At 47.8% G+C, this 27,794-nt stretch overlaps 1 protein-coding gene across 2 annotated transcripts in view; it reads left to right on the top strand.

Moving 5' to 3' along the window:
- Positions 1–27,794, top strand: part of TBC1D19 (TBC1 domain family member 19) — a 1,159,927-nt gene that overhangs the window by 544,117 nt on the left and 588,016 nt on the right. For both annotated transcript variants that reach the window (XM_078678973.1, XM_078678974.1), the window contains exon 11: positions 13,816–13,928. In XM_078678973.1, the coding sequence (XP_078535099.1) occupies positions 13,816–13,928 (113 nt within the window). The remainder of the gene's footprint in view (positions 1–13,815; positions 13,929–27,794) is intronic.

Below are 27,794 nucleotides of genomic sequence, written 5' to 3'. Positions count from 1 at the left end.
CAAGGGGCAGAGATCCTAGCTCTTTTGCCCCGAGTTGTTTTCACTGGAAGAATAGAGTCCAATGACTGGGTTATCCAGTTGTTAAAGATGTCATTGGCAACCGTCGGGTCTGTAGTAATGGAGGGTATAGTGGCTTGAAGTTCATGGGTCCACTTGTCCGTAGACAATTTGGGCCAGTTTCGGGCTTCTCGTAACCCTGTAGAAAGCATAGGTAATTTAGGGACACACCAGATTAGTGGGACAAGTCGATGGTCTGTCCATGGAAGTACAATAGGGGGCTCTACCACTAGGTCCGGACAGTTGCTGAACACCGGGTCCAGCAAATGTCCTTTCACATGAGTGGGTGAAGGAACCAATTGGGTCAGCTGCAATGCAGATAGACCAGCGATTAGTTCTTGGGCAGCATGGTCAGTTATATCTTCAATATGCATATTTACATCGCCCAGCAAGGTAAAATTAGCTGAGACGGTAGCTTTGTGTATGTGGTTCCTTGCAAAACACATTACCTTTCTGCAACCAAATCCAACAATAGTATCTTGAGATCTTTTATCACCACAAATCAGATTACCAAATCAACCCAAAAAAAAAAAAAACTTTGTCTAGGAAAAGCACAAATAAGGTAAATACATCAAAACCGTGGTGCTGAAACTACCAATTGAACCAAGAATCAAAATCCCATAACCAAAAACCTTACATGCAGTATAATAAACCATTGCACAGCACAAAATCACACTTCTTCAACACATCAAAAATACTCTCCACTATAAAAATATTTTGCCCTCTTTAAACTTAAAATCCTCTTTGCTAAGTAAAATCCACAATGAAAAGTTTGCAGTGGTTTCACTAAAGACTGAGCAAAAAGGAATATCTAGAAGCAGATAAGTGCATTCTTATCTCACAACTATCCTTTGCTACTAAAATGTTGTGGGCACGGGCAACCCCCTAAATATGTACACCCCCAAATGTATCTCAAAGGTTCGCTACAGATGGATGAGTTGAGTATGGTGTTAAACCTCAATTTCATGAAGCAGTGTGTTCCTAGATAAGGTATCTTGCAGCATCTCAAGATACAAATAATTTAGGATAGACTCAATTCTTGAGTTCTAGGCAGAGATAGAAATTTTAAAATATTTATTACACAAATTCAAGAGGTACAATACAGAGATTAAAAGGTGTAGATGCATACAAATCAGTACCATGAAGACTCTCTCAGTAACAGGACAATATAGAAATATGAGCAAAGACAACAAATAAGCTAAGTTTCAGTGAGCAGCAAATCATTTAGAAATTGGACAGCATCCATAGGAGCTTCAAGAGTCTTCAGGAAAGCTCGAGCTCATTCCAAGAATCTGGGGTTTACATGTAGTTTTCTTGCATATGAAAGCATCCATGGTTGTTGTTATTGCAGAAGTGAGGGGCGTCCTGGAAATCAGGGGGGTGGTTATTAAGATGAGGAACTCAATCTGGCACTGCCTTTGGGAGCAGATAAGAACTTGGCGCTAAACTGAGACTAAGCAAGAGAGGACTGGGGGTCTGACGATGGAAATACTCTTACGCTGACGAAACATGACCATATAGACCATTGGGACCGTAAGTTTAGTTGCAGGGTAGGGATGAAAGACAAGGCAGGGCAAGAAAGCAGATACTGGATGATCCGTATAGCAAAGATTGAGGTACCCCTCTGAAGATATCACTTCTGTTATTACATTACTAACGCCGCCCGACCTCCGGGATGTGGGCTGAATGGCTGTGATCTGTATTTGATATGCTGACGTAAAGTGCTTACCTAAGGTTGTTGGGGGGTTACCCAACACAGATGGATATGCAATGTTTGAATCTGCAATAAAAATAAAAGTTTTAAAAAAATGAAAGCATCCATTTCTGCAAAATCATTATGTTGTGAGCAAAAGAATTGCACTTTTAGGAAATCAGAGCACAGTTCTAATAAACGTTATATTGCCTTCCCATCTAAGCACTATCTCACTACATGAATATTGAGTCTGCCCACTCTATGCTAATGTCATCCGAAGATGGCAGGACACACTAGTTACAAGAACAACAGCAAACTATTGTTAATGAAAAATAAAAATCCTTGTGAGCACTCAAATGATTACATGCAGAGCTTGTTTTGTTCTTCTCCAGGTTCAGATTCTTTATTTTCTATTTTAAACAAAAACTAGCCAACACATGTTACATTTAGCCATATCTCCTTGACTTCATCAGGACTCCAAACAGTAAATAACAGAAAATATAATTGGTTACCACCTCTTCACTAATCTTCTCCTATCCAAAATTGTGCCTTTCAGCAAGGATCTTCCATGTATTGACATCTAAAAGGTTCACATCAGTTAGGACTATTGTGTGAGCCCAAGTTCCATTCAGTTTGAACAAGTTTCCAAGCACCGATTGTGACATCATAACGTAGAGTACTCTCAAAGACCTTTCAATTTTTGTTTTTGTGTCAGTCCTGAACTTGAGGGGCAATAGTGTGGCCACCCCTCCCTTAACTTCACACTATTGTGAATGAATGCAGTACAGTGAGCTAGTGGAAGGACCTTTAGCAACAAAAGCATTACTGTGTACATGTTGGAAAATCTTCTTCGAGAACAGCACCAATGGAAATAAGTAAAGATAACTTTGTTTGACTGTGTGCTTTAGAAACGATGAACAGTAAACAAGAAGGAGGAGACATCCATTTTGAACAACATGGCATTGGGGCCTAACTGAGGCCAGGTTAACGTAAGCTATGAAAAGGCACTTCTGCATGTCATAGCAAATGTGTTTCAAATGTAATAGTACCACGTCAGTATATGCATGTAAACTCTAGAATAAATGTATGTCTTCATGGAATTTAAAGGCACTTTTACAACTCCATACATACATTCCAACAAACTCGAAAATTTGCTTTAGATTCAATTTAAATCAATGGGGAAAATAAATTCCCCTGTGTATTTTTTCAAACACCCACACTTTCACCTTTTAAAATGTTGACATGTCTGCAAGTAGGGGCGTGGCTAGCGAGCCTACAATGGCGGATGCGTGAGCCTGCTACTCTGCACCAGCCCGTAACAAATCCTGATCCCACTCAGCCCAGCCTGTGTGAAACACTCCTGGGTGTGTGGCCCTAGTCCGGGGGGAGAACCGGTGTGTTCAAGGGGGCGAACCGGGAGCCCAGCAGCATAACACAGGAAGCGACAGGGAAGACGAGCTGTGCAGCAAGCCTGGAGCCAAGGTGGTGGCTCCGAATTACAGAGGATGGAGACCCGAGCTTGGGCTGGAGCTCGCTTCCTGAGCCTAAGGGAAAGTGGGCCTGATTGTCACCGGAACCTGTGAGGGGCACTTGTGCCCGTCGGCCTGATGGATCGGGACCCAGCAGGACAGAATGAGAAGACGGGGCTCGATTGCTGCTGCTCTCCGGAGCGCTACGGGAAGTCGGGCCTGCCTGGCTGCACAGCAGAGATGTTGATCGTCTGCGGGACCCAGACAACAGCTGACAGCGGACCTGAGCCATTCTGGAGGACGCCACACAATAGAACGATGGACCCAGACCTTGGGCTCGAGAGGTGAGAGCTGTGCCTGGTATGGTGATGCCTGCTCCACTTAAAGATTCAAGACCTGTGTTCGGGCCCTGCGGTGCCTGCCCAGGCTTCATCTAGGTTGGCGGGGCAGGGCCAGTGACGAACTCCCCTCCCCCCTTGAGAGGGATACCTCGGAAAATCCTGCACTGCAGAATGGCATATTAGCAGCCCTGGGACCCCTGCTGCAACCATACCACCACCGCATAATAGAACGATGGTCCCAGACTTTGGGCTCGGGAGGTGAGAACTTCGTCTGGTGCAGTGACAACTGCCCCATTTCAGTATTTAAGACCAAGTCGGGCCTCAGGCGCCTACACGGGCTACTCCAACGCCGGCGGGGCCGGGCCATCGGTGATCACCCTTGCTCCTGCTAAATACCTGCCCAGACACTGGGGCCCACCTTCACACAGGTGGCATCCCCTCGGGCAACCTCTGGGTCGAGACAGAATGCAGCATATTGAAAGGGAGCTTGGGAACATAACAATCCAAGTGAGATAGCCAGGAAAATCCTGCATTGCTGAACGGTCTGGGGGCTGTCCTGGGACCCCCGCTGTAACTGTATCACCACTGGCTCTGATTGCTAAAGAAGGACAGGTCTCTGGGATACTGTTGGGACTACTGGCTGACGCTTTGGTCTGCAAACGTCCAGTACAGGATTAACACCTCCCTATAAACTCTATGCCCTGTTGGCACTGGGAGAACGTTGGTATCACAACTTGGTCACACCCCAAATTCTGGTTAGCCTATACCTTTTTTGACAACCGCACCATAACATCCTGGGTGCCTCGCCTGGCTCACTTGTTGATCTTTGCACCCTTAACCACAGAAAACCATGGACTAAGCTAGGGTAAAGACTCTGGGGGACCCTCGGACCGGGGGGAGGAAAAGGCCGCCCTCCAATAGGATTTGCAGGTCCCTTCGGCGACGATGGACCTTGTACAGCAACAACTGACTAAAATCCTGAAAGCCATTGCAGACACTAAAGCCGCACCATCAGGATATCAGTACTGTATCAGTGGGACTAGGCTTGTTGAGAACCAAACATCACTAGCTGGGGGAGCAAGTGAAGGTAGCTGAGGCCTCAATTGTGGAGTTCCACCCCGCACAACAAACCTTAACCCGACGGGTCACGGAACTCACAGACCAGATTCAGACCCTTGAAAGCTGAGCCGAGGATGCAGAGGGGCGAAATAGGTGGAACAACATCAGAATTGTAGGTCTACTGGAGGGATTGGAAGGGGGATATGATCGCCTTCCTGGATCCCTGGCTTCGTATGGTGCTGGAATCAAAAGGCCTCTTGCTATTTTCCACCCTCGAGAAGGCACATAGGATGCCTGCCAATCCCCCTGCGCCAGGACAGAGACGTTCTCCTTCAAAAAGCTAGGGCAGATGGCCCGTTGAAGATAGATAACAACAGGATCTCTATCTTCCCCGACTATGCTGCCGAGGTGCAAAGGCATCGGGCCTTGTTCCTCAAAGTCAAAAAGGCCTTGTGAGAAGAGAGCTTGCAATACTCCCTCATGTTTCCTGGCAGGCTTCTCATTATGCTAGATGGGTAGACACACTTTTGTGAAGATCCTGAAGAGGCCTGGGAATGGCTTGAATCATACAGATCTGGGGAGCCCAAAACAAAGTGGCAGCTGATGCCCCCCCAGGGATCAGTGGATTGAGAAGAGGTCACAAGCCTGGCTGAAGCAGAGACCATCTAAAAACCCGAGCCCCTCCCAAACAGAGAGGAAGAGGGCGGCTACTCTTCAGGCAGTGGCGGATCTCCTGAGAGGAAAAGAATCAGCGTGGGAACCCTGTTCCTGTTTGGCTAAGGGAACAGGAGACACAGACTCAGAGTTCTCACAACCATACAGTATTACTCTACCGGCCGTCACCCCAAGAAAGGCAGATGACCTTTGAACTGGATGGGGCCACCTGCTGGGAAGATGTGGATCACTGACCCAGGCTGGAGGTGACAGATGACTGGGCCGACGTGAAACACACTGTACAATCTCGAACCTATAAAATGTGGCCCACCCCCACTTGGGGGCCCGCACGAGAGCCTGGATGGGGCCTTCTGTTGACCATGATTACTGGTCCGCAGTTTGAGCGGCTTGCCATTGCCAGACTACTCTGGGGAAATGGGAGTTTTGGTTTTTCGGGGGGTTTATTGTTACGTTTCTGGTTTTCGTGCATGTGCGGTCTCAGCTTTCTAATCTCTGGGAGGGGGAGGCAGGGGTGGCTGTGGGCAGGGGGGTCCGGGTAACTTAATACTAGTAAATGGCGTCCAACTCTGAAAAATTAAAGCTCCTAACATGGAATATAAGAGGGATGGGCTCAGCTGTCAAACTGCATAACATTCCCAGATACTTAGGCGCCTAACCAAGACCAGGTTTCCTTTCTCCGGGCCCTTTCAGCCACATTTTGTTTTTTATAAATCTTTTTATTAACAGTCATCAACATCAAATAAAATATGGCACATTACAGTAATGTATATATTTCAATGCAGGCACATACAATGTGAACAGCTGCATAACAGTTTGTGCATTGTGGGGCCAATCAAGGCGAGGGCATGTCTTCTGGGTCTATGTGCAGTACAGATATTGCCTCTGTAGCGATTCCAAGATCCCCATATCCAGGTCCATTTCTTGGGGCATCCCCTGGCCACATAGACTGTCTTTTCACAGAACATGCACCAGTCCATGTTGATTTTCCAGTCTTTAAGCTTTGGTGAAGCGGTTGCCCGCCAAGCCTGAGTTATGTTCCCTTTTGCAATCATAAATCCAAGAGTGGCCCATTGTGTTTGGCTTACATTTAAGTCAGTAGGTTCATATATGTTGAGTAAACACCTACGCGCCTCTGGGAGCAGGGAGATTCCCAGAACATTCCCCACCACCCTATGAATCGAGCTCCAGTAGGTCTGGACAAGTGAGCACTCCCAGACGATATGAAGGAAAGTACCCAGCTGGTTACACCCCAGCAGTCCCCCGTGTGTGCCCTTCTCATTAGTACTAGTCTACGTCCCATCAAGTATATTCTGTGTTGTATTTTTAGTTGAATCAGTCGCAGTTTAGTGGGGATAGCTACCACCCTGGGAGAGGCAGTCCTCGTCATCCAGCTCAATACCATCCGCCGTCCATTTTTGTCAGAGCTGTGTGAGAGGGTCCTCCATGTTGTGTATTAGCTTGTTATAAATGAGAGAGATGGATTTCTCCGGGAGATAACCGTCCAATACCCTGCTCTCTAGTAGGGAGGACTCAGGGGGGAAGTACCCTTGGGAAAGGCAGAGCGCAGGGCATGACAAATTTGTCTTTAGCAAAAGTACTCTGTGCCGGCTAGGTCATGTTTCTCCTGCAGAGAAGGTAATGTTATTATGTCCCCCTTTTCCCACATGTCCTGGACTCGGGAAATACTTATCATGTCCCACTTGTCAAAACCCTTTGTCTGCCATAGGTGTCCCAGTTTGGCGGATTCCCACAGGGGGGCGGCCAATGTTACTCTCCCCTCCCAACCAAGCGATCTAGTGGCAGTGTGCCAGACTGATATCGAGTGCCCAGTGGGGCCCGATAGTGGAGGATGAGCAGGTTTGGAGTATAGTGTTCTGTTGTAATTTCCGCCAGGGAGCAGCCACCTGTCCATTCAATATCCTGGATCGTCAGGGGACCCATAGGTGCCATGGTTGATGGCGGCCAGGTGGGCGTCCCAATAATATTTCTTAATGTCAGGGAGGGCGATACCTCCGTCGTACCATTTCAGTGTCAACTTGATGAGGGCAATGCATGGATGTCCATTCCACAGGAGCTCTCTCTGGAGTCGTTCGATCTCTTTAAAGTAAGCGGGGGGAACTACTTCCAGCGAGTTTTGAAGGGGGCAAAGGATGCAGGGGAGGGACATCATTTTGAAGAGTGCAGCCCTCCCCAAAAGGGACAGAGGGAGAGTTCACCAACTGGCTATATCTCGCTGCAATCGGTGTAGAGGGGGGAGTAGATTATTACTATATCGGAGTGCGAGGTCAAAGGATACAAATATTCCAAGGTACTTGAACCCTGAGGTAGTACTTTGGATTGGGCAATTGGAGGGTAGGTCCGGCACTCCCCCGTAGAGTGGATACAGATGGGATTTGGTCCAATTAATTGTGAATCCGGAGAATCTACCAAACACTGCCAGTATATCTAATCAGACACCTAGAGATTTCCTGCGGTTGGTAAGATATAGTAGTATGTTGTCAGCTTATAGGGATATACGATCCTCCCAGTCTGCTGACCAGCGGAATCCACGGATTGGTTCCAATGCCAGGGCAAATAGAAGGTGGGAGAGTGGACAACCCAGATGGGTTCCCCGGCCAAGAGAGAATGTATCCGACTGCTTATTGTTACAATTACCTTAGCCTGGTGTGCTGCGTATAGGAGGTGAACCCACCCGATGAACTCCTCCCCAAACCCCATCTTCCGAAGCGTGGCAAAGAGGTACGGCCACTCAAGCATATCGAATGCCATAGTGGTATCTAGAGAGACCAAGACTGCTGGTTTGCGAATCGTATCCGCTCTACCCAACACCCTGTGTACTCGGCGAAGATTTAATGATGTGTTCCGACGTGAGATAAAACCAGATTGATCTGGGTGAACAAGGGTTGATATGACCTTTACCAGGTGATTGTCGAGAACTTTCGCGAGGATTTTCGGCTCAGCATTAAGAAGGGAAATAGGTCAATATGAAGTACAGTCTGTCTTTGTTTTCTTCTCTTTGTGAATTGCTACTATATTAGCTATGCACTGGTCTAATGGGAGCTCTCCCAACTCCCTGTTTTCCTCGAACATGGCTTTGAGGTAAGCTGATAGTTTGTCAGAGCCTTATCAGATTGGATTGGAGCGACCTGATGGCTAGGGCGACTTCGTCCGCGGTCAGTGTCCAGTAGCTGTTTGTCTGTCGGTGCGAGGGAGGGCATGTTAATGTCTCTTAATAGCTCCGCAGAGTCCTCCTCAGTGAGAGGCGTCCCACCCTGTAAATCACCTCAAAGTGAGTGGCAAATTGAGAGGCTATGTCTTGGGGGTCTACAATATCGACTCCCAGGGTGTCATGAAGGGTCGGAACCAATCTATTTGCCCATTCTCGCTCGTCCAGCCAAGCTATCAACTTCCCTGCCTTATCGCCCAGGTCATAGACCCTTCCAGGCTTTTCCTGACCCAAAGTTCGAGCTGTCTCCGTGACGAGAGCTTTGTACTCATATTGCTTAAGCCGCAGTAAATGGAGCACCTCCGAGATTCGTGATCCACCAATTCCCTTTCAAGTCGTTGGATATCGGCTTCTGTATCTCATACTTCCTTCTGGTGCTCTTGTTTGTAACCCAATATCAAGGACAGGGCTTCTCCTCTGATAACCGTTTTAAAGGCCTCCCAACTAGTAGTTCTTTACGTAGTTTGGGGTTACAGAAGTGCCAAGGGTTGATGGGAGCGATGCGACCCACTCGCGAGTGATCCAGGAGAAAATGGGCCCTCAGTGATGAGTGATCGGAGATGCCTCTAGCTAAGTGTCGAACCTCCCTGATGTGTGATGTTTGGGAGCTGGGAACTAGGATGTAATCAAGGCGAGAGAAACTGTGGTGGGCCCCAGAGTTGAATGTGTATTGCTTTGTTACGGGGTTGAACTTGCGCCAGGTATCTATCAGTCCCATGGCCTTGAGAAGGTACGGTAAGCCACGGGAGGAGGGCCGCCGAGCGCACAGAATTAAAGTCGCCCCCTAGCACCAGCAGGCCCTCCGAAAGCGAGAGAAGAGTAGTACGGACATCCTGGAGCGTTGTCTATTGGAGACCAGGCGGGATATAAATAGAGAGGAGTGTGAGGGTCCGGCCTCCCCAGGAGCCAGACACACCAACATAGCGACCCCTGTCATCTGACCAGGTGGAATCTACACTGAAGGGGAATGCTTTCCGAACCATAATGCCCACCCCTCTTGAGCCAGTCGTAAACCCTGCATATGCCACTAGTTTCTAACCGTACCTGTCCATTGCTCTATTGGAGTGACCCAAAAGGTGAATTTCTTGAAGAAGCACCACATCCGGGCCCTGCTTCCTGATATATTGCAGGACAACACTCCGCTTGATTTTATCCCCCAGCCCGTTGACATTCCAGCTCAAAATGTAAATGCTTTTTCCACAGTGCGTATGCATGAGATTGGTAATCTGTGTTTTGCGCCTTTGCTGTGCCTGCAATTGTGTGTCGATGTGAACAAAAACAATAACAAACCCCCCCGCCAACAACCCCCCTCCCTGCTACCCTGCCCTCTGGACCTGAAACTGCCCATACCAACCAGCAGAGTGCCTGTCGCCTATTTCCTATGACTACAAAAACAACTAAAAGTAGAGAAGAGGAGGAAGGCCTGTACTCCGTCCCACAATCCCCCCGACACATTCAGACATCAATCGTTCCCAGTGAGACCATCTTGAAAGAAACTCCAACTGAAGACGGAACCTAGTAGGATCATGTCCAGCTACTAGGCCCCATGGTCCCGTTCCCTGACCAAGATTGCACAAAGAAGGCCAAGAACTCCAACGTCTCTCAACCCCGGTCCTGCAAGTCCAGGTCGCCGTCTCCATCTCCGCCCTCAAAGCCATTGCCAATCCGACTATCCAGCCAGTCCCCCACCAACTCCGGGTTGTCAAAGAACCATACCCGTCCTTCAGACTCCACCCGGAGACGAGCCGGGAACATCATGGCATACTTGACCCCTTCTCCCTGAGTTTTTTCGTGACTGCCATGAACGTCCCTGCACCAGCTGCGTAAAGTCCGGAAAAAAAGTCCAGGTGGTATTCTCATAGTGAAGTGGGTTCTTGCATGCTGCAGGATTGCGTCCCTGTCCCTTAAGTTCAGGACACGAGTGATCAGTGGGCGCGGCCGCGCGCCTAGTTTGGGTCAGCCTCCCGGTATTCGGTGTGCACGTCCGATGATACAGAACTTTCCCAGTCCCTTAGGTTTGAGGTGATTCAAAATTAGATCCTCAACAGGTCCGGTGCAGGCCCCTCTGATTTTTCGGGCACTCCGAGAATGCGGATGTTATTGCGCCGGGAGCGACCTTCGTAGTCATCCAGTTTGCGTGCTGCCGCCTGGCAGGAGGACTTCAGATCTTGCACTTCTCGCTGGAGCAGGGACACGTCCTCTGTAAGGCTAGCTGTCTTAATGTCCAGGGTTTTGGCTTTCTCATTTATTTTAGTAAGATCCACCCGAATTTGGTTTACATCAATGGAGATGGCGATGCACATATACAGGTGTGTCATGTTGATTTGATGTATATTACTAAATATGATAAGTATTAATATGTAGCAATACTCCTGCATAGGATGAACCAAATGCCAAATAAAAAATATGTTTCAAAAAATATTTGTATAAATGCAAGTAATCGTACCAAAGGTCTGTGATTGTTGTTTTATGTGACTTCATCGATTTTCAAAAAGGCAAAGGGGTTGCTTTCTGGCAAACTCCAGTCTGATTTTTTTTCTTCCTCTGCCAGCACTTTACAAGGATCCTAACATAATGAGCAGAGCAGAGGATGGGACTCTCAATCTGGGCTAAGTGCTTGTGAGCCTGCCTTCTGCGTATCAAACAGAAAGGGCCCCACCTGTGTTGTTAAGGCTATTGGTTCTCCAGAGCAATGCTGGACCTTTGCCAACGATGATTTTCGGCTTATATATACCTATTTCCTATAGTCCATTTTAAGTGCAGGCTATTCTTGTGTGGGGGAGGCTTGCCCTGCTGCATCAGCTGCATTATATAAGTGTTCTTATAATAAAATCTAAGTCTTTATGTACACACCCGTAATCCTAACCTGTGGTTAAATATGTCATTGTTCCCTACAATGCAGCAGGGTGGAAACCTTTATAGCAAGAACAGTTAACATGGGCACAGGAGGAGGAGCACTCTCATGCTGTATTTTCACCCTAAATACTGATTGAGTGAATTATGTATATTTAGACTAAATTTAGAACATTTATATTATGTAGCCAACCTTTGATGGATCTTAGTTGGACATCTTTATTATACAGCGTAATTGGACGTGTCCACATTATGGTTGAACATTGGGGAACCGGATAATGCAGTCAGACCGTGGCTGATGGTGTGCTGGGCCTAGCTGATGGTGTGCAGAGCCTGGCTGATGGTGTGCGGAGCCTGGCTGATGGTGTGCATAGCCTGGCTGATGCTTTGCAGAGCCTGGCTGATGGTGTGCGTAGCCTGGCTGATGGTTTGCGGAACCTGGCTTACGGTAACTGGAGTCTGGCTGATGGTGTGCGGAGCCTGGCTGATGATGTGCGGAGCCTGACCGATGATGTGCGGAGCCTGGCCGATGATGTGCGGAGCCTAGCTGATGATGTGCGGAGCCTGGATGATGGTGTGCGGAGCCAGGCTGATGGTGTGCGGAGCCAGGCTGATGGTGTGCGGACCCTGAATGATGGTGTGCGGACCCTGGCTGATGGTGTGCAGAGCCTGGCTGATGGTGTGCGGAGCCTGGCTGATGGTCTGCGGAGCCTGGCTGATGATGTGTGGAGCCTGGCTGATGGTGTGCGGAGCCTGGCTGGTGGTGTGCATAGCCTGCTGATGGTTTGCAGAGCCTGGCTGATGGTGTGCGCAGCCTGGCTGATGGTTTGCGGAGCCTGGCTTACGGTAACTGGAGCCTGGCTGATGGTGTGCGGAGCCTGGCCGATGATGTGCGGAGCCTGGTCGATGATGTGCGGAGCCTGGCCGATGATGTGCGGAGCCTGGCTGATGATGTGCGGAGCCTGGATGATGGTGTGCGGAGCCTGGATGATGGTGTGCGGAGCCTGGTTGATGATGTGTGGAGCCTGGCTGATGGTGTGCGGAGCCTGGCTGATGGTGTGCATAGCCTGGCTGATGGTTTGCAGAGCCTGGCTGATGGTGTGCGCGGCCTGGCTGATGGTTTGCGAAACCTGGCTTACGGTAACTGGAGCCTGGCTGATGGTGTGCGGAGCTTGGCTGATGATGTGCGGAGCCTGGCCGATGATGTTCGGAGCCTAGCTGATGATGTGCGGAGCCTGGATTATGGTGTGCGGAGCCTGGATTATGGTGTGCGGAGGCTGGCTGATGGTCTGCGGAGCCTGGCTGATGATGTGCGGAGCCTGGCTGATGGTCTGCGGAGCCTGGCTGATGATGTGCGGAGCCTGGTTGATGGTGTGCGGAGCCTGGCTGATGGTGTGCGGAGCCTGGCTAATGATGTGCAGAGCCTTGCTGATAGTGTACAGAGCAGAAGTGGATGTCTTTAGAGCATGGCTTATATTGGTGAACGTATACAGAGAAATTGCAGGCTATGGTTGCTGGTATGCAGTGCATTGCATTGGTGAGTATTGATGAGGGTTGCGGATCATGACTGGGTCTGTGCAGATCAAAGCATGATTGAGAATGCGTAAAGTCACTAAGGGTGTTTGTAGTGAAGTTGGGAGTAGGTGGGGTGGCTGAAGTGGTGTCAGTCAGTAGCAGAGGGTATAAAGAGCATAGTTGACCTTGGCTGATGGTGTGCTGAGTGTGGCTTAAGATGTGGTCTGTGAATATTATGTCAGAGGACGTGGGAGCTATAGCAGTTCCTTCTTTGAAGGGGAGATGTGATACAAACATAGGGTCCAAAGATGTGATGGGTTGTGTTCATGTGTGCCCATTGTAATTTCTTCAATGGCAGCAGGCACTCTGATTTACATTCCATTACTGTAGTATAAGGATGCCAAAATCACCCAGAGGACGGGCATTATTCTTTGTAGCAGCTGGTGGAAGGGTGACAACACTACTACAAACTTGAGTACTAAAAGGTAGACTTTGTAATGCTATTGACTTGTGGAACAAATAACAATACTGAATCAAAAGTAACCACTATGTTGTCGAGACACATTGGGAACACGTGCAAATGGGATTAGGACCGAGTGTCACAGTGCCTTGTATTAAGATGTGTGTCCTCCGTTGGTGGTGGTATTGGAATGCATTGCATACGCCTCATTTCAAGCACTAGGCTGCAGTGTTTCGTTTTATAAATGTCGGTGTTTTAAACTATATCGGGGCTTTTGTTTTTCTAGAAGTGAGGCCTGCCACACATTTTTAATGTTGTAATTCAAATGATCTAACTGCGATTTTAAATCGATTTGGAACCCGCCAAACCGTTATGCTGATGAAAGTAGACAGGGACACCACCGTATTCCTGCTAGGAACTCGTTTTGGAACAAACTGTGAGTGGGAATAATATGTCCTTTTTTCTAGTTTTATCGGAACAAGATAGTGCTGCAGCTCAACAGTACGTGAGACAAGGATGCCCAACTGCACTCCGTGCTGAATTGTGGGCACTGATGTTGAACATCTCGAACCACCCAGAGGTAAGAATATGAAGTATTGTAGAGTTTATAGCAGGAATGTTAGTGGAGTGTAGAGAGTTCGAGGACTCGAAAGAAACCGTAAAGTTGGGCAATGTTGATTGTTTACAATATAAAACAACTATTGTCAGCATTGGCATGGACCATATATATGTATGTTTATATATGTGTTCTTTATTTCGTGGTAATGAGGAGATGAAGAAACAACTGGCACTGCGCGTGGCCGTGTTTCATTGTCGTCGTTTGCAGGCACGTGCTCCTATTTACAGCATCGTGGGAGGGCACACCGTGTGCCTTTCTTAGATCACAAGAGAGTGTGCTTTCATTTCAATATGACGGGTAAGTGCGCGTCCTGTAATAACCAGGCTTTTAATGAAGCTGGGGACTTATTTTTAGCTCCCGAACAACTTTCTTTAGAGTCTTACTTTCTCCATCTACTCTGGCTTTCACGGTGGCCTCTTCCTGTCATAGTGTGTGATGAATGGCGCTCTACTGCAGAATGTGCGGTACCTTTGGGACATAAAGCACGATATATTTGCTAGGGAATTCCTTCGCGTCCTTTGTTAGCGTGACAGTCATTCTCAGGATTTTGTCTGAATTGTGCTAAGTCCCTGTTGAGGCAGTGTCTCTGCTAACCCCTTATAATAATAGAAACAGAGAGGGGCCTGGGAAATGCAGAGTTTCATCCCGAGTGCGCAAACACAGTATCAGCAACAGTAGCACCATGTGGGTATTATGTAGAAAACCAAGAGAAAGTAAAACAAGCTTACAAAATGCATGCATAATACAACTAAAAGCCAGGCACATTCGGAGGTTCATAAAACATTGTTTACCGTTTCAAAATAAAGAAGTGTGTGCCGGCCAAGAAGCGCTGAGCACTGGATTCTCTGAAGAAGCGACAGGTGTTTGGATCTGGCAGTTTTCTGCTGGGAATGGTTTTCCTCGGCACAGCTGTGCTGATGTAATGTGTGTTTTGCTATGTTCACCGACTTTTGTACTCCAAACATTTTTATCAGCATTGTATCTTAATTGAAATTTCAGTGCCATCGTCCAACTCAGCAGATAACATTTTAAGCATGCTAACTCAATGTTTTCATAAGTATCAGAGCTGGTTGTATTTTTTATCACGTTTTTAGCTTTCAGCGTAGGAAACGCGATATTGCGAATAGACTATATGAGTTCATGATGTTGCTTACTGGGAATGTTTTCCTTCTGCCTTTTCCAGACTGAGACTCACAAATGTCTCCATTCGGTCGTGTGTTTTTTAGGCCTGGGCAGTAAATTCCTTTCCGCTCGCGGAATTTGGGTAATTTGGTGTTCCGCGGAGAACGTGGAATTGCCAAAAATTCCGCGATCCGTGGCTTTGCGGAATTTTCTGCTTGTTTGCCCTTTCAAAATGCGTGTTTGCAAGATATTTCTCCCCGAGCACGCAAACATCGTTCACGAGCAGGAAAAAGGCATCGCGAACGGGCGGAACAAGCAATTTCATGTGTTCGCAGAACTTTTGCGTGCTCGAGGAGATTTCGTGGTTTGCTAATCTGGCTCTCATTACAGGTGTATGGCTAAATTCTGAATTTGCACATGGCTTGGCATTACAAGGTGATATTACACCTTCACAGCAGTGGCTTAACAAACCTTAAGGAAGGCCCCCTGCAAAGTGCATGGAGGGTGCCCCCCAAGCACCGGGCCCCATCAGAAGCTCTTAGGCCTGCCCGTCCACAGTGCCGTGGGGGGGGGCCTCTTCGAATTTGGGTACCCCCCGTACCACAGGGGCAATTGTTACGCCACTGCCTCACAGTGTTGCCTCTGATAGTTCTGAGTAGGGTAAACCTGCAGAAATCTATCGAAAGTAAAGGCCTTCGATAAAGGTAAGATATGCAAAATTAGGTGTGTTAAAAAACAATTGTGCATGTTATGCCTCTGTTTCATGTTGAAAACTTGGAATAGGAGGTATTTACCACACCTGGTAAATGTTGCAGTCTGTGGGTAGTGGTACTTGTAATGAGGACCTTTGGGAATAGTGCCTCTTATACTACTCTTACTAAGTGTTGTGTGCATGTTGTAATAATGATATGGTGTGACTAATGCATTGTATTCTCATATGGGAACAGTATGCAAATTGCTCATAACCATAATAACAATCAGAATTGTTGCATGCTATTCTCTAACAGCTTTTACTCTGAGCTTATAAGCAAACTCCTTAGCAGTGATTGGTTTCCTTACCACCCTCTTCAGCAACAGGTCACTAAGTGACCAAACACAACGGCGGGCTACAAAGTGTGCTCACCCATCAACAGTTTAACATGCACCCACTCATAACAATGGCTTACCATACCATCGCTGCTCGGCAAGTGTGGTAACCAAGCACAAAGCTATATAACCTTGTCTCTCCGATGGATGGGTGGCGAACCATCCATACTCGTGTAGAAGCTGGGCCGGTCCCAAGGGCACTTTCCTGCAATAAGCTACGCCCTGTCATGTAGGCTGTACTGAGGTTTTAGGGAGAAACATTTTGCAGACTTTGTCATCTCTAAGTACAAGTGTAGGGTATTTGAAATATGTATTATGGTCATGTGATATGGGAAGGGTCAACAAAACGTGTAAGCCTCTCACATATCCTACAAGCCCTCTGGCCGTCCTGGGGCTGGGTTATACATAGGGGGTTGCAATCGCCATGTGCATCTGCTTTGTGTGGCCCGGAGTGCTGTCTTATTGCTGTGGTATTACAGAAGAAGTCACACATGTGTGGCCCCTGCTGTAATACTGATAGCACTGGCGCACCTGTAGCATCAGATCTATCAATGCACTTCAAAAAGGGGCACACTTTTAGTGCACCACCCGTGAACAGTCCTCTGAAAGGGATAAAAGGGGCCACGTGCCCCCCCAGACATCCCTCTTCAGTTCAGTCAAGCACCCACCAGGAGGTCCCCTCTTCAAATTCCAGGCTGCTGCTGCCTGCACAGTGAAACACTGGCCAACTTGTTAGCAGTAGCCCCGTATTTCACTGAACTCACTGCCTCCAGGTGGCAGCTGTGAGTGTACATCTGCCCTGGTGGAAGCAAATTCAGCACATTTATGATAATAGGGCCCACTGCCATGGTCTTCAGCAGGTGCACCTTTTGAAATGTGAATAGCACATATGGAGGGGTGTAAGACACTGATCCTTTTTTTTCTCTCTCTCCGTGGCTGGATACCCGGAACTCTGAGGCTATGGAAATATAACCAGGTGTACCCCCCCCCCCCAAAAAAAAAAGGCAGTATGCAGCATCAGAGATTCTCATTGTATGACTGGAAGCTGGAGAGCTCCATATCATTGTTGAGTTAAAGCACCATCAGACTCTCAGAAAATTACTATGATTTAATGTAGTCTACTGCTGTAGGCATCACCATCAGTCGTCACAGCTGCTCGGTTAGGTGTTGCATTTCTCCTATGATAGGCATCATATTGCTGCTTAGCATGCCTCAATTGTTTCCATTTTTCCTATGCTCTATATGTATGTAACCGGGGAAATGACTAGTTGCACATCATTAGTGCGCCGTACTAACCTTACATTCAACATAGCACCACAATTAGCCAGCTTTAAAACAGTAATTACATTTCTAGATAGTACTCATCTTCTGCCTTCTACCTCCAAGCTTGCCACATATCCTGCTATCCTACTGCATTACAGGACGATCTCCCCACACTGACGTTTAGCCCTGTCACCTGTGAGTTTTATTGTCTGACTAGACCTCTGGCCGGAGCAGGCAATGTTTCTGCCCCCAGAGAACGTGGGTTATAACCTGCTTGGGTCAGAAACCTATCTGTTGTTGCAGGCTGGTCTACCCCTGTCATCCATTACACAGGTAGTCGGTAGGTTTTCAGGGGGCCTCTGGGTGCATGAATTAATAAATCCATCACAGGAATCAGTGTTGGTTTATTAATAAAAGATGTGTGATATCATCTGCACTCAAAATGGCTTCCCTGTTCATTTGTAATATCTGAGAATCGACTTAGATGTCAGAGAGGCATACCTGCTTGTGCCGATATGTCCACACATGTAGTATAGTACACATTCCATAGGGCTGTAAGAATTGCTTTAGGGGTGACTGACCTATAGTGCATGCATTGTCACAAGAGGTGTGCCATGTCTTGTCTTCACTTTACTCTGCACCATGGCACGCCTCCTGCAATGGCAGTTTGCAGATTGGTGCTAAGGGGGTCTCTTAGGGTGGCAAAATGTATGCTGCAGCCCTTAGAGATCTTCTGTAGCTCCCCTGCACTGGGTACCAGGGATTCCATTTACTGGGGACTTACAGGAGGTATAAAAGGTATTGCCAATTGGGGGAACAACTTACAGTTTTAGGGAAAGAGATCTGGCACTTGGGACCTCATTTAGCATTCTCTTTGTTTTACGCTGACCTCTATTTCATTGGATAAAATACTACTTGTAGTGGTAATGAGCATTCACTCTCTTGTTTAGTGTAATCCACTGACAAAGTTCATATTTGTCAAAGCAATCATCAGGCAATTCAGAAACCTTGACGTGTTTTCTTCTATATATGAATATTCATTGTGTCCCCTCCCATTGCCTCTCCTCCCTCTAATGCGTATGTGAAAATCACTAATCACTCTCAGTTTTGTCCAGCACACTGTGACCATGTGTATTCACAGTTTAACACTCTGAGAAAGAAATCTTCTGTCCTCATGAGTATAGTGTATAGTGTATAAAAAAGCCAATATGCACACTCTGTGTGCACAGTGTGAAGCAGGCATCTATTTAACGTGTTCTAGAAGGCTACACCACTCATATTTATTAATCAGGGTTATATGCAGTTAGAGGTAAGGTACCTTTAAAACGTTTAACAACACTTGAGTATTATCTGCAGTAAGTCAGTCATTTGCAGTAACAAAACATTCTGGTGTTTGATTTGGTAAGCATTTTCAAATTAGGGCATTTTTAGGTTGAGCATAGCATTGCAGAGCATGCGCTGCTCGCTTTGCGAGGCATGCAGAATTCAGTTTAGCGTGGAAGCTCCGCCAACTCTCTGCCTATCTTTTTTATTGGCTTAGGTCCTAAATACTGCCTTCCGATTAGTTTTAGGCATGTGAGTCCTTTGTCGTCACTTGTATCCTTCCATGGCTAATGGCACCTTTACTTCAAACACTATTTTCTTCTCATTACCCCCCCCCCCTCCCTGGCAGTCCGTGACTTCTCGGCCCCTACCGACCACCCCGCACTCCAGTTCATGCCTTCTCGTCCGCCCGCACTCCAGTTTCCAATGCAATAGGTCTAGCGTAAATGCGAGTCCTATTGCATTGCAAATGCTTGTTTGGTATTCTAAGTACTATTTTCTATATTGAGTTTGTTCTACTTCGGGCAGGACAACGTGCATTGTTTATATTCAGCGCGCTGTGTGCGCTTTCACTTTGGAGGCTGCTGGGACAATCTCGGCTTGTTGTTTTGTTGTTTTTATTGCTTGTCTAAGAAGTCACTGCTTGAAACTAAGCTTTATGTGAGCATCTTGCATGTACTCGACCTCCCTCCTTTGTAAAACAGAAAGGGAACAATTGTTTTATCTAACAGAGATATCACGCTTGCGGCCATTGACCCCATTTGAGTTTCGTCAGCTCAACATCCTGTAATTCTGGGCAAATCACTTCATTTCCTTGTGCCACCCAAAAGGGAATGTGTCCATCTGCAACGCAACTGGTGCTCGTGTAAAGCGCTCCTGCACCTTTGGGACGAGTTCGCGCGACATAAAACATCCCCCCCCCCAAAAAAAAAGCTCATCCCAGAAATATGCCCATCATTACCAGATACCGCCTGCTAGGATAAACAATCTCCAATTATTTAGTTTGCAACATCTTCCCACAGCAGTCCGAATAACCAGGTCGCAGAAACCACAAATCGCCATTTCCCCCCAAAGACCTCAACAGCTACATCTTTCCCTCACCATCACCACGTTCTCCAAACATGTCTTTCCAACTGCAGAACTACCGGCGTGACTGGAAGTGCGTAGGTAAAAAGAAAATCGGACCAGTCCATATTCTAGTCCAATTGCACCTTTCGAGACGAGGGCATGTGAAAGGATGAGGAAATCCACATCTGAAATTGTGCGAAATAGGGATTTGGGCATTTGGCTGTGTGTGAGCTGCATTTCGGTCACCAAACAAACTTGACACGTCCCCTTTCTTCTTCTTCTCCGTATTGCATTATGGGACATGTAGTTTCAATTGTAGACCCACATTACCAATGCAAATACATCAAATACAGCGGCGGAAAGATGAGATGGAAATAGCATAATTGATGAGTTGCTAAATATTTTTGAATCTCATGTCCAAAAATGATGTTCAATGTTTTTCAAGTATGTGCAAGATTTCTTTTCTGCACGTTTTATGTAGCGGAAACTTTCTTTTTCATGAGCACATGATGAAATCATTCAAGGTCAGATCTTTTTTCTAGGCACAGGGATATTAAATGATTTACTCAAAATGACAGGATGTTGAGCTGACGCCAGGATTCGAACTTGGTCACGTTCGACTTTCTTTCGTTTTGGTGGTGTGACACTCTTTGTTGGCACCCATCACCGACGAGAGTGTCTACGAAAGTGTCTACGAATTCCCTCATATTATTCGCTCAGGGGTTCATGTTTTGGAAGTGACGTGTCAGCGTCTGAATGTAGCCACACAGCAAATTCTTGACACTGCATCAGCGCTCTCTGCGCAGAATCTGTAATTTTATTTAGCGCTTTGGCCTAATAAACTGATGTAAAATAATGTATACTGTTAGGACACACAGACAGAGATACACATATAGTCGGTCACCTGATTCTACCTACTTTACTTAGTTTTCCCATTTAGCCAATGTAGCATCGCGCTACTAATAATCACAGACACAGCTTGTGGTTTGACTGGAGCTTTATTACTCACATCCAGTATCAACCCTGTCCCTACTCTAACTGCCCTCATCCTGTCCTAGCTCCTCCTCTTCCCTCAACCCGACTAGCTCCACCCCCCCAACTACTAGACTGTCAACTGCATTCCATCTCCCCTTTTCTTAATAAAACAAAAACAAACAGTGCTTCAATCCATCTCTTCAATGAGTCTCTTTGGTGGTTGGATATCACGACGTGGCCGCAAGGACATGGCCCCAGGGGACTCACTCGGCAAGAGTCCATTCTGCTGACCTCGGCCGTCTGTATCACCATGGTCGGGTTCTTCAGGTGCGAGATTGCCAGTCAGGCTCACCAAAGGTCCTTTCATGTCTCGAGGACACTTCTTGAAGTGAGAGACATTCCTGGTGATTCGACGTTGGTCAGATTCCGCAGTCAGCATGGTGCCCTTCTGCTGGGTAACCAGCAGTGGCTCATCACGGAATCGGCAATCAGTCTTTCTCTGTTGATCCTGTTTGACAAGGACATAGTCTCCTTCATGCAAGGATGGAGACCTCGCTCTCCTTTTGGCATCGGCGTATGATTTCATTTTGTCCTTGTTATGTTTGTCAGTCACAGCCATCTCTTGGTGATTGTGAGTTGGCGACACAGCTTGCAAGGCCCCTTCCCATGTTGGGATGCGATTTCTCATCGGTCGCCCTAGCATGAGGGTCGCTGGGCATTGTCCGGTGGTTGAGTGTGGGGTGGTCCTGTAAGCTCTGAGGACTTCATTCAGTGCGGCCTGCAGCTCCTTCTTCTCAGCCATGGCTTGCTGAAATGTCTTTTTGATCGTGGCCATAAACCTTTCGATGGTGCCATTTGCTTGTGGCCAGAGTGGTGTAACTTTCCTGTGCTTGAAGTCCATGTGTTTTGCAAATGCACTAAATTCGTGTCCATTGAATGGGGGCCCATTGTCCTTCTTAACCTCTTTGGGGACACCCCATGTTGCAAATACTTCATCTAGCACATTGAGAGTGCAAGAGGCACTTGTGGACGATATTATTTGTGCGATGGGAAATCGTGAATATTCGTCAATTATGGCAACCACATATTTTCCAGACTGCAGCGGTCCGTAGAAGTCCATGGCGATTTCTTGCCACACTCCGTTGGGCAGGGTGGTCATTTGTAGTGGTGCCGGTGGATTGCTTTTGCTGGTGAACTGGCAGAGATGGCAATCCTTCAGGGTAGACTCTACCATCAGGTCAAGGAAGGGAAACCAGACGCGTTCCCTGAGAGCTCGCTTTGTAGATACTACTCCTCTATGACCTTCATGGGCCAAATCGACAACTCCCTGCCGTAGTTGACTAGGGATCACAAGTCGTTGACCTCGTAGAATGACTCCATCGGTGGTGACCGACAATTCATCGCAGACATGCCGGAATGCTTGTATCTCTTGCCGGACTGTAGGGTCTATGTCTTCTTCTTGTGGGTCATGTCTCCACCGATTGGTTTGAATCCGGCGGAGTACAATCTGCAAGACGGCGTCTTGGGCAGTGGCCTCCCGAATGACTCATCCTGTCCTAGCTCCTCCTCTTCCCTCAACCCGACTAGCTCCGCCCCCCCAACTACTAGACTGTCAACTGCATTACAGCCAAAATGTATGATCCTATGTAAATCACTTTACTCCACTGTGCATTATTTTAAGTAAAAATAAATCTGAGACCACCACTAAATACATTCACTTCAGTTTTACAAAACAAGCATTTTCAATGCAATAGGTCTCGCATTTACACAAGTTCGAGCTATTGCCATTAAAAATGAAAATGCTTTTTATTTATGTTTGGGTTTATGAACCATAAATAAAACACATTGTCATTTACAATGCCAGTAGCTTAAACTCACGTAAATGCAAGACCTATTGTATTGCAAATTCTTGTTTGGTGTGACAAATGTTTTCCATTATGTTGTTATTTCGATGTATAGTAACCCTTACAGTGGTACTGGATACAGAAATACAGCTCTGCCAAGTGTAACACATCTAGGGTTATTCCAATTAAACTGTGTCCGTATCCCTGCATTACTGCAACGGGAACTTGTCAGGCAAATTTGAGCTCCTTTGAAGCTGCCTACCAAATCACTCATGACAGCTGGTATGTGTGAATCAATTATCAGATGAGCGTAAACCAACAGTCAACATTTATGGTTTAAATCTTTTATTAATTTTCACACAGAGAAAAGGAGAACAGGACCCTCTGCTCCTTGAAAACCCACAGTGCAATAAAGACATCAGATGTTGATAATGATGGCATTACAGAGTAATATGCAGATAGCGGGTCCACAGCAGAAGGATAATAGAAACCAGGAAACCAAATGCCCCCCACCCCTACCCGCACCCTCCCCTCTACCCCCCGTCCCCTGTCCACTGAACAAAAGAATAGGAAAAGAGGGAGGTGCTAGGTGCACGAAGGATCATCGTGACTGTTTGGGGTTACGCTTTGGTGGGATCTGGTGGGATTCCCGAAATTCCGTTGTTAGCAAGGTTAGGACGGGACGCCATAGTTCTGGGAATTCTTTCTCCCTGCCTGCCAGGATGAGGGATAGTTTCTCCATAACCAATACCACCCAGAGTCTCTGTAGCCAACCCGAATGTGGCGGTGTTTGGGGAGAACGCCGATGCGGCAGTATGTTCTGGGTGGCCGCTCCTAGGGCAATAGCGATTAGTCGGCCCCTCTGAGATTTCAAGGGATATGTTAGGGGGTTGGGCAGACCTAGGAGGATATATCCTGGGAGGCGCGGGAGCTGTGTGTCGAGATGGGAATCTTATTTCATCGAGAATTTGTGTCCAGTATTGTTGGATGTGACTGCAACTCCACAAAAGGTGCTCCAGAGTTCCTACCTCCCCACAGCCCCTCCAGCACAGAGCGCTAAAATGGGAGTCAAAGTGATGCAGACGCTACGGTGTATAGTACCAATAGGTGGCAACCTTGGTCAATGTCTCGGTGAGACCTGGGTGGTATGCTGAGTGTCGGGCTCTGTAATATATGTCATCCCATTCTTTGTGAGATAGAGTCCTACCCAAATCCCGCTCCCAACGCGCTCGTCCAGCATTATGTGGTGGTGGCCGCTAATAAGTGCTTTTAAAGGTCAGAAATGAGCTTTTTATTGGAGGATCGGGTGATCAGCCATTTCTTGTGCTGGGTTAATAGACGTTGAGCACCTGGTTTAACTTGTGGCTAAAGTGCCCAATGCCTGAGTTGTAGGCAGGATAGACGGTCCGTCTCCAGGATTCTATAGTCTGATTGGAGCTGAGGGAATGGGATAATGCCTTCCAGGTCAAACAGCTGTCCCAGGGAAAGGCATGGGGTGGGGCGCAAGCTTGTGAAGGCTTTAGGGTCTACTCCTGGCTGAAAATCAGGGTTAATAAACAATGTTGTCAGGGGGAGAGAAATGATGTCAGCTCGTAAGGGACGGCAGTGGGGTCCCAGGCCTCCATAATTGTGTTCGTGATGCAAGACGCATAGAGGTTAGGTGGTCTATGCTTCTTCCGAAGGAAGGGGACACCCTGTAGAGGTATGGCGGCGACCGCCTCGTCTTGAAATAGCCAGTGTTTTTCAGATTCTATGCGGGTCCATGCCACCAAGTAGCGGAGCTGCACAGCATAAAAATAAAGCTGGAGATCAGGTACTCCAACCCCTCCTCGCTCAGGAGGCAGGATCGCGATCGCATGCTTGAACCTTGGTTTGCGTCCCTGCAATATGAATTGAGCTAGGTCGGACTCTGTTTGCAGAATCCAGCTAGCAGTGGGGGGGCGCAGAGGGAGGGTCTGGAATAGGTAGAGGGATTTGGGGGAGAATTGTCATTTTGGTGGCTGCTATTATGCCTAGCCAGGAGAGGGGATAGTGTTTCCATTTGTCCAGTTCTCCTCGGATATGGGTATGGAGCCTATCATAGTTAGCAGTGGCAGTAGCTTGTATGGTAGGCCCTAGCTGCAACCCTAAATGGGGGTCCATAGTGGTAGGCCACTAGATAGGGTGCTCTTCCTGTATGCGGGCTAGCGTGTTTGCGGACAGCGAGATGTTGAGGGCGGTCGATATGTCCATATTAATTTTAAAACCCGTGGCCTGCACAGAGCTATACAGTTCAATAAAAAGGGCTCCTAGTGCCTGGACAGGGTCAGTGATAGAGAGTAAAATGTTGTCTGCGTAGAGGCTGATCTTGTGTGTGTCTCAGCCAAATTTAATCCCGGTGATAAGGGGGTGGTGTCTGACTCTCAATGCGAGTGGCTCCATATACAGCGCGAAAAGGAGGGGAGAGAGGGGGCATCCCTGTCAGGTACCCCTACTTATGGGGAATCAGGAGGACATTTGGCCATTGACCCGGACTGTGGCTTGGGGCGAGCGATAGCAATTTAGGATGCGAGTGTGCAGTTTTTCTCCGAAGGCGAATCTCTGTAGGGCTTGTTCTAGATAGGGCCAATGAACCCTGTCAAAGGCCTTCTCTGCATCGATGGCCAATAACATGTATTCCCCTTGCTTGCAAGATGCTTTTTCAATAAGGTGTAGTACTCTCTTTGTATTGTCACTGGTTTGCTGTTGTGGTATAAAGCCCGCTTGGTCCGACTCCACCAATTGGGGCATATAGGGGCCTAGGCGTGTCGCAAGGATGCTCGTGTATATTTAATGTGTATATTTAAGAGTGAGATCGGCCTATATGCGCTTCAAAGAGTTGTGTCTTTCCCAGGCTTTGGGATAACTATGATCGATGCTTTCAGCATTTCCTCAGGAATGGCTCTGGTATGGGAAAACGTGTTAAAGAGGTCCCGTAATAAGGGGGCTACCTAATTGCAAAAGGATTTATAGAAGGCCGCCGAGTAGCCGTCCGGGCCAGGCGATTTACTGAGCCGAAGGCGAGAAATTGACGCAATAACTTATATCGTCCCAATGTCTCTATCCAAATGGGCATCTTGTGCGGAGTTAAGGGCCGGTATCTGCGCGGTTTCCAGATATTCGAGGCTGCGGAACGTGTCAAGGGAATCGCCAGAGTAAAGCTTAGCATAGAAGTCCCAGGAAGGCTTCTGCAATAGCTACATCATCCGAGGACACCCCCAAGAGGTCGGATGGCTTGCACCCCTTGTCGTTGTCTCGCTTCCCGCAGTTTATGGGCCAGAAGACGGCCACATCTATCCCCTCCGGTGTAGTAGGAGTGGCGGAGGCAGAGAGCTGCATATTCGGCTTTGTCCGGGTCCAACGCTGCAAGTTGCTTCAGTTCCATGCACAGTTGGCGCCATGCCCTGGCTGCCCCAGTGCGTTGATGCATCTGTTCTAACTCAGCGACCCTCCGAATAAGCTCAGCTCTTTTCTGACAGCGTTCTATGTTAATACCCGTAGAAATAGCTATGAATTCTCCCCCCAGAACTGCTTTAAGGGCATTCCACTGTGTCGCTAGCGAGGTGCCTGAGTTGGCGTTAAGAACTAGGTAGTTCGAAAGGGCTGATTTTATCTGTTCAATTATGGAGGCCTGGTGTAACAGTGAGTCGCAAAGGCGCCATTGTCGCGGGGGTAGCTATGTGTGTGGAAGCAAGAAGGAGGCCATGACCGGAGAGTGGTCAGAGAGGGACGCAGTGAGGATGTCAGCTGTGGTGGCTAGCGCCTGCAGCGGAGTGGAGCATAGGAAGTGATCTAGCCTGGCATACGTTTTGTGGGCACCTGAATAATAGGTGTAAGCTCGGCTATGGGGGTGGAAGTGTCGCCACAAGTCAACGAGACCCAATTCTTGGACGCGGGCTAACCCTCACGGTGAGATAGCTCCTACCTGGCTGGTGCGCTGACAGGATTGGTCAGTAAGATTGTCAAAGACAACATTCAAGTCCCCCACCCCAATAGTAGGTGTCTTTCTGAGTTAGCCCTCGCCTCGATGAGTGCGCTGTGGAGGAATTTGTCCTGACCCTCATTGGGGGCATACACAGAACCTATTATAAGGCACACCCCTGCCAGTGAGCAAGCGGCCCCTGATTTTGGTGTGTTTCTGGAGAGCCTTGCCCTGGAAGGAACGAGAAACGAGAATTGCCACCCCTGCCAATTTAGTAGAGTTTGAGGAGAATAACTGTGTGGGGAAGGCTCGGGATTTCATCCTGTGATGATCTTTGTGCAGCAAATTTGTCTCCTGTAAGAGACAGATATTGGCGGCGGGGTGTTCCAGATAATTAAGGACAGCCCTACGCTTGATGGGATTATTGAGGCCCCGGACATTAAGGGTCAGGATCTTAAGCAGTCTACCTGGCATCCATTGTGTGAGAAAAGTGTAGGCTGTAGTGAGCGCAGTGTGAACAATCTACGCGCACGGCACTGAGAGGCGGGGATTTTGCCGGGACATCAGATGATTTGCACCAATGATGGGAAGAACGATGTGGACAAGGGGGACCCCGGGAAAAAGGTGACAAGAGGGAAAAATGAAAAAAAAACAAAGCCCCGGAAGGGAAGGGGACCCAGAACTAGCTCCCAACGGGGAACAGTTCAAACAAGTATGAATAGCAAAAATAGTCCCCCGTCCCAGGACAACTGGTCAGTCAACCAAATGGGGGGCATTGTGTGACCAAGAGGAGGGAGCGCTCCCCCCGCAACCAGCAAGGATGCAAGTAGAAGGTCCAGTGTTTCAAAGGAGATCATTTGGTAGTCGAGTCTTCTCCGGCAAGGGCTTCGGTAGCCGCAATAAGGGCTGCTTGCTGACCTCTGACGTTCTCTGATTTGGGTGGCCGCCTGGAGCTCCGTCGCCTGCCTTGTTTTTGCCACCCCGACAGAGATGCTTCGGATCTGGAGGCTCCGCCATGCCCAGTAGGCATCAGGCCTCCAAGAAAGAACGGATCTGGTGGAGCCTCCCATTATGGCAAAAAATGAGGCGAAAGGGATGTCCCCAGGAGTATGAGATCCCTTGTTGTCAGAGGTGTTCAGTCACCGGGCGAAACTGGCAGCGTCTTTGCAATGTGATCAGGGCCAAGTCCTGAAACAATATCGGAGA

This window comes from Lissotriton helveticus, chromosome 2_2, assembly GCF_964261635.1.
Source record: "Lissotriton helveticus chromosome 2_2, aLisHel1.1, whole genome shotgun sequence".
NCBI lineage: Eukaryota > Metazoa > Chordata > Amphibia > Caudata > Salamandridae > Lissotriton > Lissotriton helveticus.
The sequence above is the reverse complement of the archived record's forward strand: the minus strand, read 5'-3'. Positions and strand labels throughout refer to the sequence as shown.